Genomic DNA, 15,898 nt, shown 5'->3' with positions numbered 1-15,898 from the left:
TACAAAACGAGTTTACAAACATGAAACATAGTCGTTTGTGTGACTATGATAAGAACGTAAAAGACTTCTTATCTGTAAACCCTCATTACAATGAATCAACCCCTGAATTGATAAGGTAGGAGTTACAGTTCTCCTCCCTTAACACCCAAGAACAGAGCACATACGCTCTAATTCTTGTTTACACATCAATGATCACCCAGGATGCCTCTATGTTTCATCTCCATCTCTATTTATACCCTATTCTTCTCATGCTTCTCTTTAAATCTGCACATGTGCCTCTCACATGTGCACACCTATCAGACTACTCCTTATTAAGTAGTTTCGATGTTTATGTTTTCAAGAACTCGGAAGAAGTTGGTTCTGATTTCCACCAGATTATCCGGTTAATTAAGAACCAAACTTGGTATACTTCGGTTATAGTTGGCATTTTAAATTTTGGAGCAGCATATCTTAAAAGGCCACAAAAGCTATAAATAAAGGCCCATCAGGCTAGAGAACAATCAAGGGGTTTGACGATAATAATCCTGTACGTCAAGGTCTACCATACGAAGCTTCTTTGCTCCATACAAAACAAGCCACGTAAGCGTACAATCGGATAGAGGCAGAGATTCACGATACTCACGATGTATTCTTTTCATGACTTTTGTGTCTTTTACTTTACAACCAATAATAAAACGCCACGTAGATGAATGCTTCGTTATGAAAAACCTAGTGTGGACACGGACACCAAAAGCAGAGCAAAGAAGACTTTTGTAAGAAGAAAAAAACAGAACCTAGAGAGAGAGAGAGATGTCGTCATCTTTGAGCAACGACGAGTCAGGACTCGGTGAGTCAAACTCTTCGAGGGGAGCAGATGGTGGTGACTACACGGGTTACGAGTCTCGATTCCAGTCTCAGCGGTTTGACTCGTCCTTCTCTGATTTTGACTCCCAACCGGAGAAAGACTTACCAGGCGACGATTCGTCTCCTCTGTCCAACCAAGGGGATTTACCGGAGACTCAATCACCGCCGTTCATAAACGGTTCTGATGCTACGAACGGTTCGATTTTGCCGCCTCCATCGGATATGGAGAAAGAGGAAGGTTTTGCTTTTAGAGAGTGGCGAAGGTAAGCAGCTTTCTTCGTGCATGCAAGCTTTTTGATACTCTACTTGATTTATCACTCTGTTTTCTTAAACAAAATAATTATATAATCATCTTTGAATTTCTGGATTCGATTCTTAGAGATTTTCGTGAGTTTTGGACCAGTCTTATAATTTGCTTAAAACCTTAATTTAGCAATTGACTTAGTCTAAGTTCTTGACTCCAAACGTTGACCAAATATTACATGGAATCTCTTAGTTTGTTCAGGATAGTAACTTAGATGGAATCTTTGGGTTATGTATGTAGTCCATGTGATTGTGTGGTTGATTATAATATATGTCTATATATATATATTGAATAGCTTACATGAATAAGTCTTGTTATGATGTGTATTGAAGGCTAAATGCTCTGAGATTGGAAGAGAAAGAAAAGAAAGAGAAAGAGATGGTTCAGCAAATTATAGAAACAGCAGAGCAATACAAGGCTGACTTCTATAGCAAGCATAACGTTACTATTGAAAACAACAAGAAATCTAACCGCGAGAAAGAGAAGGTGATTTTGTCTTTGTAAACTTGTTGTTGTTATCATTCAAGATTGTTGTAGATTAGGTCTAAGAATATTGAATTTTGAGTTCTATAACAGATGTGTTTGTTTATTTTGGTCAGTTGTTTTTGGAGAATCAAGAAAAGTTTTACGCTGAAGCTGACAAAAACAATTGGAAGGCGATTGCGGAACTCATACCTCGTGAAGTACCAGTTATAGAGAGTAGAGGGAAGAACAAGAACAAGAAGCCAGCTATAACTGTGATCCAAGGACCAAAGCCTGGGAAGCCCACTGATCTGTCTCGTATGCGTCAAGTGCTCACGAAACTCAAGCACAATCCACCAACTCATATGAAGCCAAAATCACCCTCACCATCCGGAGCTGACTCGAATGGGATCAGTGAACAGGTCACAGCTACAGAGAAGTTGTAGTTTGTGTTTGTGTGACAAGTTAGCTTCTTCTTTATTTAGCGTAAACCGTCTTTGATTTGTCAAGCTTCCACATGCTCAGTCCCGAATTTTTGCTTGTTTTGGCTTACGTCTATGGTCTTACTCTTTTACCATTGTTAGCTTTTCCATACAGTTTTCAACTTTGATGTACAAAGATATGTAACATATCCAATAAAACTATACAAATGCGTGTGAAGTGAACCCCCTCGGTCTATATTATAACTATAGAATAAAATTGACTATTCCAATAAATTAGTAGAATTAGCTATTATTGATTGAAATCAGGCCCATACTATTATGACCAATAAATAAAGTCAAGCCCAAAGAAGACACACACACACACCGCACGTGACACGTTTTGGTCGCATCGCATTCGCATCCTTATCGAATCTCTGTATCATTTGGCGGCAACCGTTTGATCGCAACCGTTCAAATCAACGGACCTTCATTGAGTATGATCATATATAAACCGGCTATAGCAGGTAAAAGCACCTGGGATATTACTGGACCTCTTCCTTCTTTTAATTAAACCGGTGATCGCCAATACTAGGTTTTAACAGGTAACCGGTAGTAAGCATCTCTTTCCTTTTTTTCCCCTCATCTCTTATGCTGCTGCTCTCTTGATCGTCTTCTGATTCTGCTAGGGTTTTCTGAGATCTTCCGTTTCTTCTTCTTCTCGAATTACTCTTACGGTAATTTTTATTTTTTCATGATAAGATTTGGCTTTTAAACTTTCTCTGTTGTATTATATATGTTGAATTTGCTCTGACAATTTTTTTTTTTTTTTTTTTTTTTTAAATTTTCTGAGATGAAATTATCAAAATTATACAAAGATATTGATTCGATTTCGGTTGGTTATGTAGTTGGTGCGATGAAAACAACAAAGGGGAAAGATAAAGTTAAGACCACAAAAGAAGCCTTGAAGCCAGCCGATGACAGGTTTGATCGCCAGTACAAGCTTATAGAGTAATTTTGTGAGAATTTGTGTCTTGCTGAAATTGGCCTTTCAAGTATCCTTTTCAAAACTGGCTTTGCTTCAGCTGTAACTGAAGTAGTTTGTGATCATTAAGGCGTTGTTGATTTTTGTAGCTTTGGTTGGTTAGACCGGTTTTAGCATTTGTTGCTTTGTATATTATTATTGACCAAAAGGTTTGGTGTCTGTCTGTCTGTTTGTTTGTTCAGGAAAGTGGGAAAGAGGAAGGCACCAGCTGAGAAGGCTAGCAAACGAGAGACTCGTAAAGAGAAGAAAGCTAAAAAGGATCCGAACAAACCCAAAAGAGCTCCTAGTGCTTTCTTTGTCTTTCTGTATGTATTCTGCTGGATGGTTTCCTTTGAAAGAAATTGATTCCCACTTGAATTATTCAACTTCTTATAAAACTGTTTTTCATAATTTACTGATTTCTTGTTTCTTCTTGTTTCAGAGAAGATTTTAGGATAACATTCAAGAAAGAAAATCCAAATGTGAAGGCCGTCTCTGCAGTAAGCATTTCGGAGATTCCTTGAAAGTTTACACGTACTTAGTCCTTGTTATATGAAGTTCTTATGGTCTTACCTTGTCTTTTCCTTGTGAAGGTTGGGAAAGCTGGAGGGCAGAAATGGAAGTCAATGTCTCAAGCTGTAAGTATCTGTCGAACTTTCCTCTAAATTAATGCTAAAAGAACTGTTGGGAGTGAGACTAATAAACTTGGTGAATAACATACCGATCCAACCTGTGCTAAACTAATCCATGGAGTTACCAGAGAAATAAAATATTGGTTATAAAGTCTCCGAAAACACTACTTGTCAACGCTCTGTTGTGATGATTATACCAAAAAGGTGTCTACTGTGACATTGACATGTGTTTCACCTCTTCCATTCATAGGAAAAAGCTCCATATGAAGAGAAAGCTGCAAAGAGGAAAGCTGAATATGAGAAGCAAATGGATGCATACAACAAAAACATGGTAAGCCCTAATCCTTTCCTCGCTTATATAAAAACCTTTTACATGGCTAACTCTTTTTTATTGCAATGGGAGCAGGAGGAAGGGAGTGATGAATCTGAAAAGTCTAGATCTGAGGTGAATGATGAAGATGAAGCCAGTGGGGAGGTAAAAATCCGTTAAACATTGTAGAGTGTCTCTATAGTGTATTTATACACGACCCATTTTCTCTTGTTGTGAGTGTTTGCTTTCTGAAGATGTATGGTTGGCTTAATGTTTCTCTGCAGGAAGAACTACTAGAGAAGGAAGTAGCAGGTGATGATGAAGAAGAGGACGAAGATGATGAGGACGACGAGGAAGAAGAGTAAACCGGGGATGGAAATCAGATTTTGTATCTCAAACTTAACTGAGGGTCTGTAAGCTAAGTATCTTGTAATTTGTGTGTCGTAAACTATAGATCTAAAATCGTGTGTTTTATCTTTTCCTTTTCCTAAGAAAGCGAAACAGTTGTTAGCATCCCTCGGGATGTTTGTTTCAGCTTTTTTGCACAACAAAATGTAACACTGGCTGCTTTAGTGATCATCCAAATCAAAACACAATAGGTATATGATAAACTCTCCCTTCAAATGTATCTCCGGTCCCTTGACTCTCAAGGTTCCTTCAAAGTTAAGTGAAAAGCCAAACTTTGTTTCGCTCTAACAATGTAAACTTCTCAATAAAATGTAAAACTAGCACTCAAGCATAATTATCCTAGCGGCTCCAAAATTTTCAAGTGAAACAATTATGTCCCAAAAGTGGTTATTGAGCTTGGTCTCGACTCCGGTTATCATCGGTGATCTTTTGAAGCTGCTTCTCACTTGTCGCGATAAGGCGTTTTACCATGTCGAAGGTTGTCAGCCTAATGCTGCAAAACAAACATAAACAGCAATGGATGTTTCAGCATGCCTCTACTTATTTGCAATGTGAGTTTCTAACGTTTAGATTAAAACAGTACTCAAAGATCCAAGTTAGAGACCTAAAGAGTCTCAAGGCATATGTACATAACTGTGTTTTGCATATACTAGCATTACAGGTTGATTACAATATTATCATAACAGCAATCTGACATCAGAAGTCTAACCTGCTGTTTGGAAGAGTTTTCAATGCATTGGGTAAAAAGCCACGGTACAAGCCTATAAGCCCATCACGGTCTATAATTCCTGCACAGCCAGATGTAAGGATGATTCAGTTCAAAACTTAAGTCTTTTGCTTCATACACAACATGCACTGTAAGTAAATAGATATCTTTTGATGAAGATCTTGCTACATAATGAGTTGGATGAAGAAATAGATTAATTTACCAGCAAATGCTTCTGGAATTGACTTGTATGGAGTCCCTCTCATTTGCATCTGCCGTCTCACAGTGTCTAGAGGGTAACATGTCAGTGTTGCAATACCAGCTGAAAGAACAGCTGTGAGCAGAGAAGATTGTGCCTTTTGTCTATATTCCTCCGGTAAAGACTTCTTCACCCTGTTGTTAGTTACGGGGCAAAAGATATATATTAGCCCGGTTCAACTTGTTTTGGTATGAGTACTTACAAACAGATAGGAAGAAAGTTTAGAAAACTCACAAATCGAAAATACAAAAGTTTACAGCAATGTATGGAGCTATCCCTACTAGAGAAGGTCCTAGACCGTAATAGAAAGATGCGATTCCTTCATCACGGAGCATACTCAAAGCAACCTGAAAGAGTTTACATTGCACCATAACTTTCAATATATGCATGAACAATAATGATAAAATGAAAAACCATTTCACCTGAGACATTGTTCGGTACCCAGGTTCAACAGCCAACCTCAATCTCAAAACATCTAGTGGGTATGTCAACTGCAGAAGAATCAAATAACAAGAATCAGACATAGCATACATCAAGTAGACAAAGCATTTTGTGCCTATATTTCAGACATACATCAGTACAGCCCCCATCATAAGGATGTGAGCTACTGATAGAACCATTTAGAGGAAACAGTTAGGCTCCACAAGTAGATAGGTAAGCTTAAGAATTTGCTAACCAGGTAAATATATATCAAACCAGAATTACTTACCAAAGTAGAAGTCATGCCAGCACAAGCACCCGCTGCAAGTCTTCCGATTACTGAGAGCTGGTCATCTTTACCTTTGAACAAGTTCTGAATTCAAAAATAAGGAAGCATCAGTCAAAGGACACAAATAATAGAGAGACAGAGCAAAAAAATGTAGAACTCTTGCTTTAAGCTGAATGTTATCAGTTTCAATACAGGTAACAAAAAAAAAAAACAGCTAATGCAATCAAGCAAAGTTTCCTAAAGGCAGTCATATAAGCTAACTCTCACACAAGCTCCCTGTTGATAAATATATCTAGCAACTAATCTGTCAATTCAGATATATTTTATCATCTTGAAGCTATGCTTGTACAAACATTATTTTATTATGTCTGTTTAATACATAAACCAAAAAAATGACACAGACTCACCTTGTAACTCTCGTAAGCCAAAAGCTGAACCGCGCTGTAAGGTAACACTCTTATAACCTGATGCCACATTTTCAAACTCAATATCCAAAAAAACTCACTCTCCCATGTATAAAACACACACACACACACACAAGTTTCAGAGCAAAAAAAAAAAAAAACAGTTAAAGAGAACCTGAGGTAAGTTTCCCTTCCAGTAACCTTTCATTCCTTCTTCTTTAGCTATCATAGTAATTGCCTACAAAAAAAATCCATTTCCAAATAAACTCTTGCATCATCTCTAACAAGAAAGACTAATAAGTTACATACCTCTATAAATCCTATAGCCTTCTTTGCACTCTGTTGTCCTAGTCGTATACCTTGTGTCTGCAGATTAAAACACCCTATTCAAGATTAAAATAAAACACTTTCCAAGGTTCACCTTCATCTTCTTCTACTGTAACACAGTAAAGCTTAAAAGAGTGTACGGATATAAAAAACCTGCATAAGAAGCTTGATACGGTCAAGAGGAGCAGTAACAGTTTTAGCGGCGGCTCCGGCGATAGCACCAGCGGCGAAGATTGCGGCATCTTTGGGGACGAGAGCAAGTATAGCAAGAGGATTGTTCAAGAGCTGAGCCATCGTCGGAGCGAGTTCTCTCTGCTCGCACTTCTCCACCATTGAAATGCACGCGAATTTTCGGAAACCGACATCTCCGCGAGCGGACACGGCGCGGCGGCGGGGGAAATGTACGGTGCCGGATTTAGCTGGGGAAGAGGCTAGTAGAGAGGAATTGAGGGAAGGGATACGGTGGAATGTGAGAATGGCTCTGTCTTCTTCCATGGTTTTTGAGTAGATAAGGCGAAGTAAAGGTTTTTTTGGTTTCGAAAAGAAGAGAAGCCGTTCTGTGTGATTCCGTCAAATGGCGCCAGTACAGTAGGGCTCGAGTCGATAGATTTATTGGGCTTGATGGGCTTTTTTTTACGAGTCTCATAATGGGCTTTTTTTTGCTTAGAGAAATCAGAAATGTCTTTTATCTTTTCTCTTCCTACCGTTGAGGGCTATGCTATGAACTTTGAGTCAATGTTGTATGTTAAAACTTAATATACCTTAAAACTTAGGGTCAATTGGAAAATAATTATTTCTTACTCTTTAGAGTTTAGTCTTTATCAATTGAAAATAGCCCTTTATTACTCACTAAAAAAACCATAGGATATACAAGATAAACATAAAATGGCAACAAACAGAAACAAGATACATATAGGGACAGAAATGTGACTTGTACATAAGAAACCTATCTTCATCAAGTTTTCCTCTCATCATTTTCAGGCTGAGGAACCTCTCGGACAAGTCTCTCTGACGAATTCATTCAAATTGTATCGCTGATTTCTGCCGTTACATTTTTGTTTTTTCAAGTCATTTGATGATGATATATATATATATATTACTTGGTCTTCATTTTTAAGCTGAGAAGAATCCACTTCCCGGATTGTTCTTGGGTTGAATCCCCACGATAGTTCCATTTGGTTGTTCTGTGAAACAAAAAAGTATCATTTAAGTATTTGATCATTTTTTTTAGTAATGGTTAAAAAGATGGGATTTGTTAAGTTACTTACTTTGGGGGATTTGGTCGACGAAGAAACATGCCGCGATGATGACATAACACAACAATAGAACCAGTCCCTTCATGTAATGAGAAGTTCCATCCTAACCATCCCAAAAAAAAACAAACGATGGTTGAGTATATTTATAGGGACACTGAACTTTTAACTAATACTGAACACTCATCAAGATATCTTAATTTGTTAAATGTTCAGTGTTAGATCTCTTGAGGAAGATAGTAGTAGTGTAAGACAAAAAGTTTACCTGTAAAGTGAAGGCTGTGATGATAATGGCCAAGGCTAGAGAGCTTGTTTCAAGGATATTGAAGTTGAGATCCATTTTTATTCCCATGATCCATGCTACTATAACACTCAATGGCACCTGAGGAAACGCACACATTATCATATTGTCTTAGACTTGTTATATTGCATGCAACATTTCGTTCAATCTTTTATTCTTTTATTTAACAAAATAAAAAAGGGAAAGAAGAACTTACCACGAACAAAGAAATCTGAGTTGCAGAGCCCAATGCGACTCCTAGAGATATGTCCTGAATTTACATGTTGAATTTGTATATTAATATATTTGCAACAAAAATATTTGTTTACAATGCTAAATATTGTTGTGGGTTCATTTGGAAAAAAAAAGTGCATACTAAACATTAAACCAAACAATAGAAGGTTAGAAAGCAAAGAAAAAGGGAAACTCACAAGCTTGTTCTTGAATGCGAAAATGATGGCTCCTGCGTGCTCAGCTGCGTTCCCAACAATTGGAAGCAATATGATGCTTATGAAACCCACTGACAGTCCCCATGAATCCGATGCTTCCTGACCAAGATATAATAACATCCATGCAAGTAACTTGAGTCTTTTTCATTTAGGGACTTATTATATAACATATTACATATATATCGACTTGATTAATTACCTCTATCGTAGCCACAACATACTCCGATAGCAATGCGATGACAAGTGTCATCCCAACAAGCCAAGCAAATCCACTCCAAAACCCTATCACCGGAGTTTCTTCAACAGTCACCTCATCATCATAAGCATCATCATCATCATCCTGTATCGGTTAAAATGAATATAGCTAGGTACATTACGAATTCGCATTCTACTACTCATCGAGCAGAGATAAACATATAACTCTTAATTAGGCACCTCTTGAGCCTCAAACAATTGGCGGTGAGTCCACAGCTGGAAGATGAGGTAAGCAATGTAAGCAATAAGCATAACGATGCTGCTTGTCCGCGACAGGTTAAGAGACATGTTGTTAATCAGAGAGGTCGATACTTCTCCGGTCGCTGCATATTTTAGTAATAATGGCAGTAAATGACATAACAGACCCATAAGTAGCAAGAAGAAGTTCACGTCGGCTTGTTTCTGTAACAATCAAGAAGAGAAACATCACATAAAACATCTTTAACTACCGGTTATTTATATCCGGTTAACAACCTGATTTTGTTTACTTTAAGGGTTACATACCGGTATGGTTATACTAAATTTGGTTTTGTCCCGAATTGTATTTAATTTGGTATGTTAAATTTACCATAAGAATTAAACTAAACCGGGTTTTAGTAATGAGCGAGGGTGTATATGTACCCGGTCGAACCGTTGCTCGCGTCGGATATTGGCGATACCACCACAGAAGAGGGAAGTGCCGAGAACCAAGAGAAGGTTTGAGAGAATTGAACCCAATAAAGAGTATTTCACCACTGCCACTTTGTTATTGGCCAACGCTAGTATCGCGATTATCAGCTCCGTAGCGTTTCCACAAGTTGCGTTTAACAAACCGCCCACTACCAAAGCAAAAATCAAGTGACGTTTTCTTAAATACTGATTTGATTTGGAGATAAATAATTTAATGATATTTAACGTTACCTGTTGGACCGGTGTAGAAAGCTAGTTGCCTGTACAAATGAAAGGGACGATCATGTTATATACAATCAAATTGTAACTAAAAATGTAATTGTTAGCTTATTGAAAAATATGATTCTTGGTTTGTGTCTAAGTATGTCCTCCTTTAAGAAATTGGTAAAATAAACAGAAAATAGCTTTTTAACATCGTTTCAAACTGTAAAGAATCTTAATAGTGATTTCACAAACGATACATAATTGACACTTTTGTCAACACTACTAAAAAAGATTCCATTCAATATCCAATAACTTGTGTACTAAACGATACATATGAATATATAGTAAAAGAAATATCAAAAGAACACTTGGAGTATATGAAATAGTGAAATAACGATAAATATGAAATGTGGGACGATAATTTTACTTACTCTGTCAAAAAGCTAACTCGCTCAGCTAGAGGTGTCAGCCCAATCAAGCTCAGTCCAAATATCAACGGCTGTCACACATTTACAAAATATAAAAAACAAGAAAATATTTTAGTAAATAAAATAAAGTTTTGACGAATAGTCGGTAACGGATAAGCACGTTGCAAGAATGCACCAGAATCGGAAAACACATAAATCATGAATACTCCACAAAGAAAAAACAAAGTAGTAATCAAAATAAATCACGGGATTTAGGTAGTAGGATAATACAAAATATCCTGCTCAGGAATTTTTTTTTGTTTCTAAAAGATTAATGTTTTCAAAATTTTAATATATATTTTCCTTTTTTAATATTTATTTGAGTAAAAAGTGAAAAATAGGAGAGATAAGAGAGGTGAGAGAGAAAAAACTTACAACTTTACCCAATTAAAATAAAAAGTAAATAATGAATTCATTATATTTCTTTAGAGAGTATAACCTATATAGTGTTGCCCGAGACAAACCATTTAACACTATTCGACAGATGTATCCGTATCATGAAACCATTTAAATTGCGCATAAATACGTATCTAACTCCAATTAAAGTTTGCTTTAACGTAATACAAGAACAAGTGATTTTGTTCTTTGCTACTAAGCCTACTATCTTGATCAATATAGTGCAAACTAAATCTAAAAACCTTAATCAAAATTTTGTCTTATATAATTAGATAAAATAAACCTTAAAATTGGTTGGGAAAATTCTTAGTAAAAATTAAGGATTATATTCATTGGGAAACTGAACAAGAATTGTCTAAATTCTCTGGAAAAATTCACCAAATACAAAAATATAAGAGAAGAGCTTACACGACCGTAGTGGTAAGAGTTGGCGAGAATGGCGAGAGGGATGGCGAGAAACAAGAGAGTGAGCTTAGTACCAAGAATGACTTCTTGGAAGTTAGAGAGAATGTTCTTGAGAGTTTTGCATGGGACTTTTTGAATCAGTCTCAGGTCTGATTTCTTCCTTAGAGACGATGAAGACATGTTGTGTGCTGTTCTCCCATGTCGCAGCTCTCTGTTCGACCCTTTTGCCGTCGCGTTCCCGTTCTCGGCGGTCACCCATGGCTCCACGATACTTCCCATAGCTTAAAGACTTTTGTGATTCTACATCTGTTTGTGTCGTGTCAGATTTTGTATAAATAGGTGGCGACTCTGCGTTGTTGTTATGATTTATGTTGGGTCCATCCATGTACGCAACTTCCCGGAAGTTTCCTCTCTTTTTTTTTAATAGAAATATTTGTTTTGGTAAGTTCTTGCTTTGTTTTGACGATTTTAAATTTTTATAGGTTTGCTTCAAATATGTATGTATATCTCTTATCATATATTCATATCCTCTCTTTCTAGGGAAATTTGTATTTGAGTCAATTAGTAGTAAGTACACCAATATACTACATGGGAGTTGTATCCATAGTTTTGTTTTTATCACACTTTTTCAAAAGTAATAATAACTAAACTAATTTATTAAGTTATTAAATACATATATGAAAATAAAATGAAACCTATATTATATTTTGCTCATATTTTCCTTATATTTTGCTTTGTTTTTGTTTATATATTGTCAATTTACCTTTTAATATCAAAAGGTTAATTAACTGCTGCTTAAATGCAAAATTATGTTGATGTAGTGAGCTGTGCAAGCCTGCAATCTTCATATTAACCGACATGTCTAATTTGTGTTTTCAAACCAAATACGCAATTAATTTATTTAATTTCATTTTTATGCTTTGATAATTCTTAAATTAAATAAATCTAGTTAACTAATCTCAGCGAGATATAATCATTTTTTCACTTTATCCGATCTACTCTTCTGCCAACATAATTAACAACAATCAAAACTCACCATATATTTTCGAATACAATTGTCGCGATGATTGGGACATATATACCAAAATCTAAACCTAGAACCAAACCATTTCCAAAGAATTTCAAAACTCTCGAAACATTCCACGGAAGAATTTCCGTTTGGCACACAAGGAAAAGTTTTCCTTAGAGATTTTATATACGAGTGTTGGTGCGGGATTGAGCACCCCCGACATACCGAACTAAACCAAAAATACAATTTGGTTATTTAACTGGGAATCTGGTTAAGTACTCAGTTAGGTCATTTAAGCTCACTTCGGATAGAAGAAGCCCAGCCTCGAGGGTGAAGAACCGACTTCCACTTCGCCCGGCGGCCGATCTAAGAGATAGAGTAACTTTCCTTATTTCAGTTCGTCTGATAAGGAAAGTTAATATATTCTGCGATTTATGAATATGTATAAAGGGGGAAAGACTTCTCCATTGTAAAGCATCATTTATTGAATACAATTATTCAGTTCTCTTCTCGTTCTTAGCAATAAAAACCCTAATTCTTCTAATATCAAAGCTTAGGTTAGTTTTCTAGAGAGTTTACTTTACTGAATTTGTTTTCCCCCAAAAACAAATTCATTGTGGAAATCCAGTTTCTACAATTGGCGCCGTCTGTGGGGACCGCAAATCGTCTCTAAAAGTTATTCTCTAAGAAAAACAATCTCACCCGAAAAAGTTCTCTGAAAAGTCCACGATAATGTCTTCACTCATCACCGAAGTCACCGGCGCGAACCGTACCACCTACAACACACCCGACTTCACGGGCATTGCACCTGCTCAAGACAACGTTGCAACACAGAGCGGTGTATAAACCAGGCCGGCTACCGCCGTGTAGGTTCGCCGCCCCGTCACCGAATCGAGGAACCTGACTGATGTCTCCTCCGAACTCCCAGTTGAGGCCAGATCTGAAGGGGAGACCAGCCAGGAGGCAGGGCAAACTCGCGAAGAGACAACCAACCGCGACACGGAGCTCTCCAATGAACAACCCCCAGGCGAGGAAGATGCACGCGCCACGGAGCAGTGGCTCCGCGCACAAAACGGGAACCCCCCTGTTCGCACCACGACAGCGGTCCAAAATCCGCAAGTCGTCTCCATGGAAGATTTCAAGATTCTGTTCGGCACCATGACGAAAGAGATCTACCAGATGATCTCCGAAACTAACCGCAGGGTCGACGCCGTCATAACTCAGACAACCCCATCACAAATCTCTGCTGGACAGTCACCCATACTCGGCACTGACGGTCTCACTCGTCGTCTTGACTTTTCGGACGTCCAATACGAGCGGAGGAATCCTCCCCCTCAGACGACATCGAGTATTCGACCAACAAACCCAATTTCACATATGCACGAGAATTCGGCCACCCCGGTCGCCTGCTTCACGAACGCGGGGTCTTGCCTCGAAATCGAATAAATCAAGACGCAGATCAGCGGTATGAACACGCTTCTTCATCGGGCTATTAGCACGGCTCCAGAAATCGACATGATTGTCGAAGTGACCCGGCAATCCCCTTTTACTCAACGGATCTTGCGGGCCGCCATCCCAAACGTCAAGCTGAAACTCCCAACCTACCTGGGCGACAAAGACCCCGTCCAATTTATGACGTCCTTCATGGCAACCATGACCAAGGCACGACTCACCGAAGAACAGAGGGACGTTGGTTGTTGCTAGCTATTCGTCGATAGCCTCTCCGGCCCTGCCTTGGTGTAGTTCACAAGGCTCGAACCGAGTTCAATCGATAACTTCGACCAGTTGTCTACGGTTTTTCTTAAGCATTATCGAATTCTCATCGAACGAGGCGTGACAAGCTCAGACCTTTGGGAGATGACCCAGGAACCCGGCGAATCCATCGGCAGTTTCCTGAGCAGATTCAAGGAAAAGCTAACGCGCGTCACCGTCCCAGAGGATGCCGCAATGGCAGCCTTCAGAAAGGGGTTGATTCCCGGGTTGCCATTACGGAAGGATCTTAACATACGGGAACCCAAGGACCTCGACGACGTACTACATCGAGCCTCCAGATTCGCGCTCGACGAAGATGAAGACGCCCAGTTAGCCGCAAAAATAATCGGGCAACCGTCGCACCCCTTAAGGCTATAAGCCGGGAAGAGCACCACGAACCTCGCAAGCATCACGACCCCCAAAACCGAAAAAGGGTGTCGTTCACGCGGTCTCCGAAGTTGAGGACCAAAACAAACAGCCATCCGACCCAAAGGAGTTGTACTGCGATTTCCACATGATCGTCGGCCACTCTACACACGAATGCGTCCATCGGAAGAATTTCCTGTACGGAAAGTATTTTTCCGGCAAAGTCGTAGCGACCTTTCAGCCAAAAAGCATTCGTGGAGGTAGAGGTCGCCGAGGGGGGGATGGCGTGGTGGACGATCTAACGGCGGCCGTGGCGCCGGAGGAGGACGAGGCTACAACGGTCTGGCCAACGGAGTTCAACAGCCGGCTAACCAAGTACTGGCGAACCATCAAGAGGAGATGCTCCACGCGGACGAGCTGCCTGGCCCACCCAAGCGACAGAGAGGGAAAAATCCCGAGCGGGCCAATTCTCGTGTCCGAGGACGAATAACCATGATACTTGGCCCACCAGAGGACTGCGCCGACTCCGTCCGCGCACTAAAGAAGAGGGGGCGTCAAGTTTGCAGCCTTCAGGCAGCCCCAAGCAAACCTCCACTCTGCTTGGACCCCATATCGTTTACTTCGGAAGACGCCAAGGGAATCCAACACCCCCATTCGGACCCTTTAGTCATCGAAGTCTCCATGGGCGATTTCGACGTCGAACGAGTTTTGGTCGACACGGGGAGTACCGTCAATGTAATATGCTGGCAAACGCTAGATAAAATGGGTGTCACGCCGGAACAACTGAAACCTGAATCTCGAACATTGACGGGCTATGATGGGGTCGTCAAACTTTTGATGGGCGACGTAAAGCTGCAGGTGCGAGCCGGCGGATTGTCCTGGAAGACCAAGTTCGTAGTCATCGTCGCGCCTCCAGTCTACAACGCCATTTTGGGGGTACTGTGGATATACGCGATGCAAGCCGTACCATTGACCTATCACCTCTGCATCAAGTTCCCAACCACCACGGGAATCCGCACACTTTATGGTGACCAGAGAGTAGCCCGAACTTGCTCTGGTATCGAGAAGAAGCAGAGGAAGACTAAAGACGCGTAGCAACTACAGAGCGGGGACCATCTTACCAATCCCCATCAGCCGGAGAGAGATCGCCTCAAGTCTCCAGAGTGTCGAATCTTACAGGTGAACATCGATCCCTCCGACCCCTCACGAACTGTTGGCATCAGTGCCGAACTGGAGGAGCACATGAAGTCAAAGCTGATCGCTTTTCTGCAATCTCGGTCTTCCACATTCGCCTGGTCAACGAAGGACATGATCGGGATAGACCCCGATGTTATCTGCCACAAGCTCAACGTCAATCGCACATTCAGACCATTAAGGCAGAAACGACGACGCCTGGATCCAGATCGGGCCAAAGCAGTTCAGGACGAGGTCGAGCGGCTGCTCAAAGCTGACCAGATAATGGAGGTCCAGTACCCTGACTGGCTGGCAAATCCAGTCGTGGTCAAAAAGAAGAACGGTAAATGGAGGGTATGCGTGGATTTCACCGATCTCAACAAAGCTTGGCCCAAGGATAGCTTTCCTTTGCC

At 39.9% G+C, this 15,898-nt stretch overlaps 5 protein-coding genes across 5 annotated transcripts; 3 read left to right on the top strand and 2 right to left on the bottom strand.

Moving 5' to 3' along the window:
- On the top strand, positions 708–2,274 carry LOC104791435 (clathrin light chain 3-like). Its single transcript, XM_010517325.2, has 3 exons — positions 708–1,106; positions 1,480–1,633; positions 1,747–2,274. Exons 1-3 carry the CDS (start codon positions 790–792, stop codon positions 2,053–2,055), a joined length of 780 nt encoding a protein of 259 aa, XP_010515627.1. The 5' UTR covers positions 708–789; the 3' UTR covers positions 2,056–2,274.
- Positions 2,530–4,570, top strand: LOC104791433 (high mobility group B protein 1). The gene is made up of 9 exons (XM_010517323.2): positions 2,530–2,633; positions 2,718–2,765; positions 2,937–3,012; positions 3,256–3,378; positions 3,495–3,552; positions 3,646–3,690; positions 3,935–4,015; positions 4,091–4,159; positions 4,279–4,570. The coding sequence occupies exons 3-9, from the start codon at positions 2,945–2,947 to the stop codon at positions 4,357–4,359; spliced, it is 525 nt and encodes a 174-aa protein (XP_010515625.1). The 5' UTR covers positions 2,530–2,633; positions 2,718–2,765; positions 2,937–2,944; the 3' UTR covers positions 4,360–4,570.
- LOC104791434 (probable envelope ADP,ATP carrier protein, chloroplastic) lies at positions 4,580–7,371 on the bottom strand. Its single transcript, XM_010517324.1, has 10 exons — positions 6,961–7,371; positions 6,790–6,846; positions 6,656–6,718; positions 6,484–6,540; positions 6,077–6,160; positions 5,790–5,858; positions 5,602–5,714; positions 5,332–5,501; positions 5,112–5,190; positions 4,580–4,895 (listed from the first exon to the last, which is right to left on the bottom strand). The coding sequence occupies exons 1-10, from the start codon at positions 7,300–7,302 to the stop codon at positions 4,790–4,792; spliced, it is 1,140 nt and encodes a 379-aa protein (XP_010515626.1). The 5' UTR covers positions 7,303–7,371; the 3' UTR covers positions 4,580–4,789.
- LOC104791432 (vacuolar cation/proton exchanger 3) lies at positions 7,676–11,534 on the bottom strand. The gene is made up of 11 exons (XM_010517321.2): positions 11,189–11,534; positions 10,349–10,416; positions 9,945–9,973; positions 9,666–9,862; positions 9,225–9,446; positions 8,989–9,129; positions 8,772–8,888; positions 8,558–8,611; positions 8,326–8,442; positions 8,076–8,166; positions 7,676–7,991 (listed from the first exon to the last, which is right to left on the bottom strand). The coding sequence occupies exons 1-11, from the start codon at positions 11,462–11,464 to the stop codon at positions 7,921–7,923; spliced, it is 1,383 nt and encodes a 460-aa protein (XP_010515623.1). The 5' UTR covers positions 11,465–11,534; the 3' UTR covers positions 7,676–7,920.
- On the top strand, positions 14,805–15,407 carry LOC104699079. Its single transcript, XM_010414428.1, has one exon. It carries the CDS (start codon positions 14,805–14,807, stop codon positions 15,405–15,407), a length of 603 nt encoding a protein of 200 aa, XP_010412730.1.

This window comes from Camelina sativa, chromosome 6 (genome assembly GCF_000633955.1).
Source record: "Camelina sativa cultivar DH55 chromosome 6, Cs, whole genome shotgun sequence".
Lineage (NCBI taxonomy): Eukaryota > Viridiplantae > Streptophyta > Magnoliopsida > Brassicales > Brassicaceae > Camelina > Camelina sativa.
This window is presented reverse-complemented; position numbering and strand designations above follow the sequence as displayed.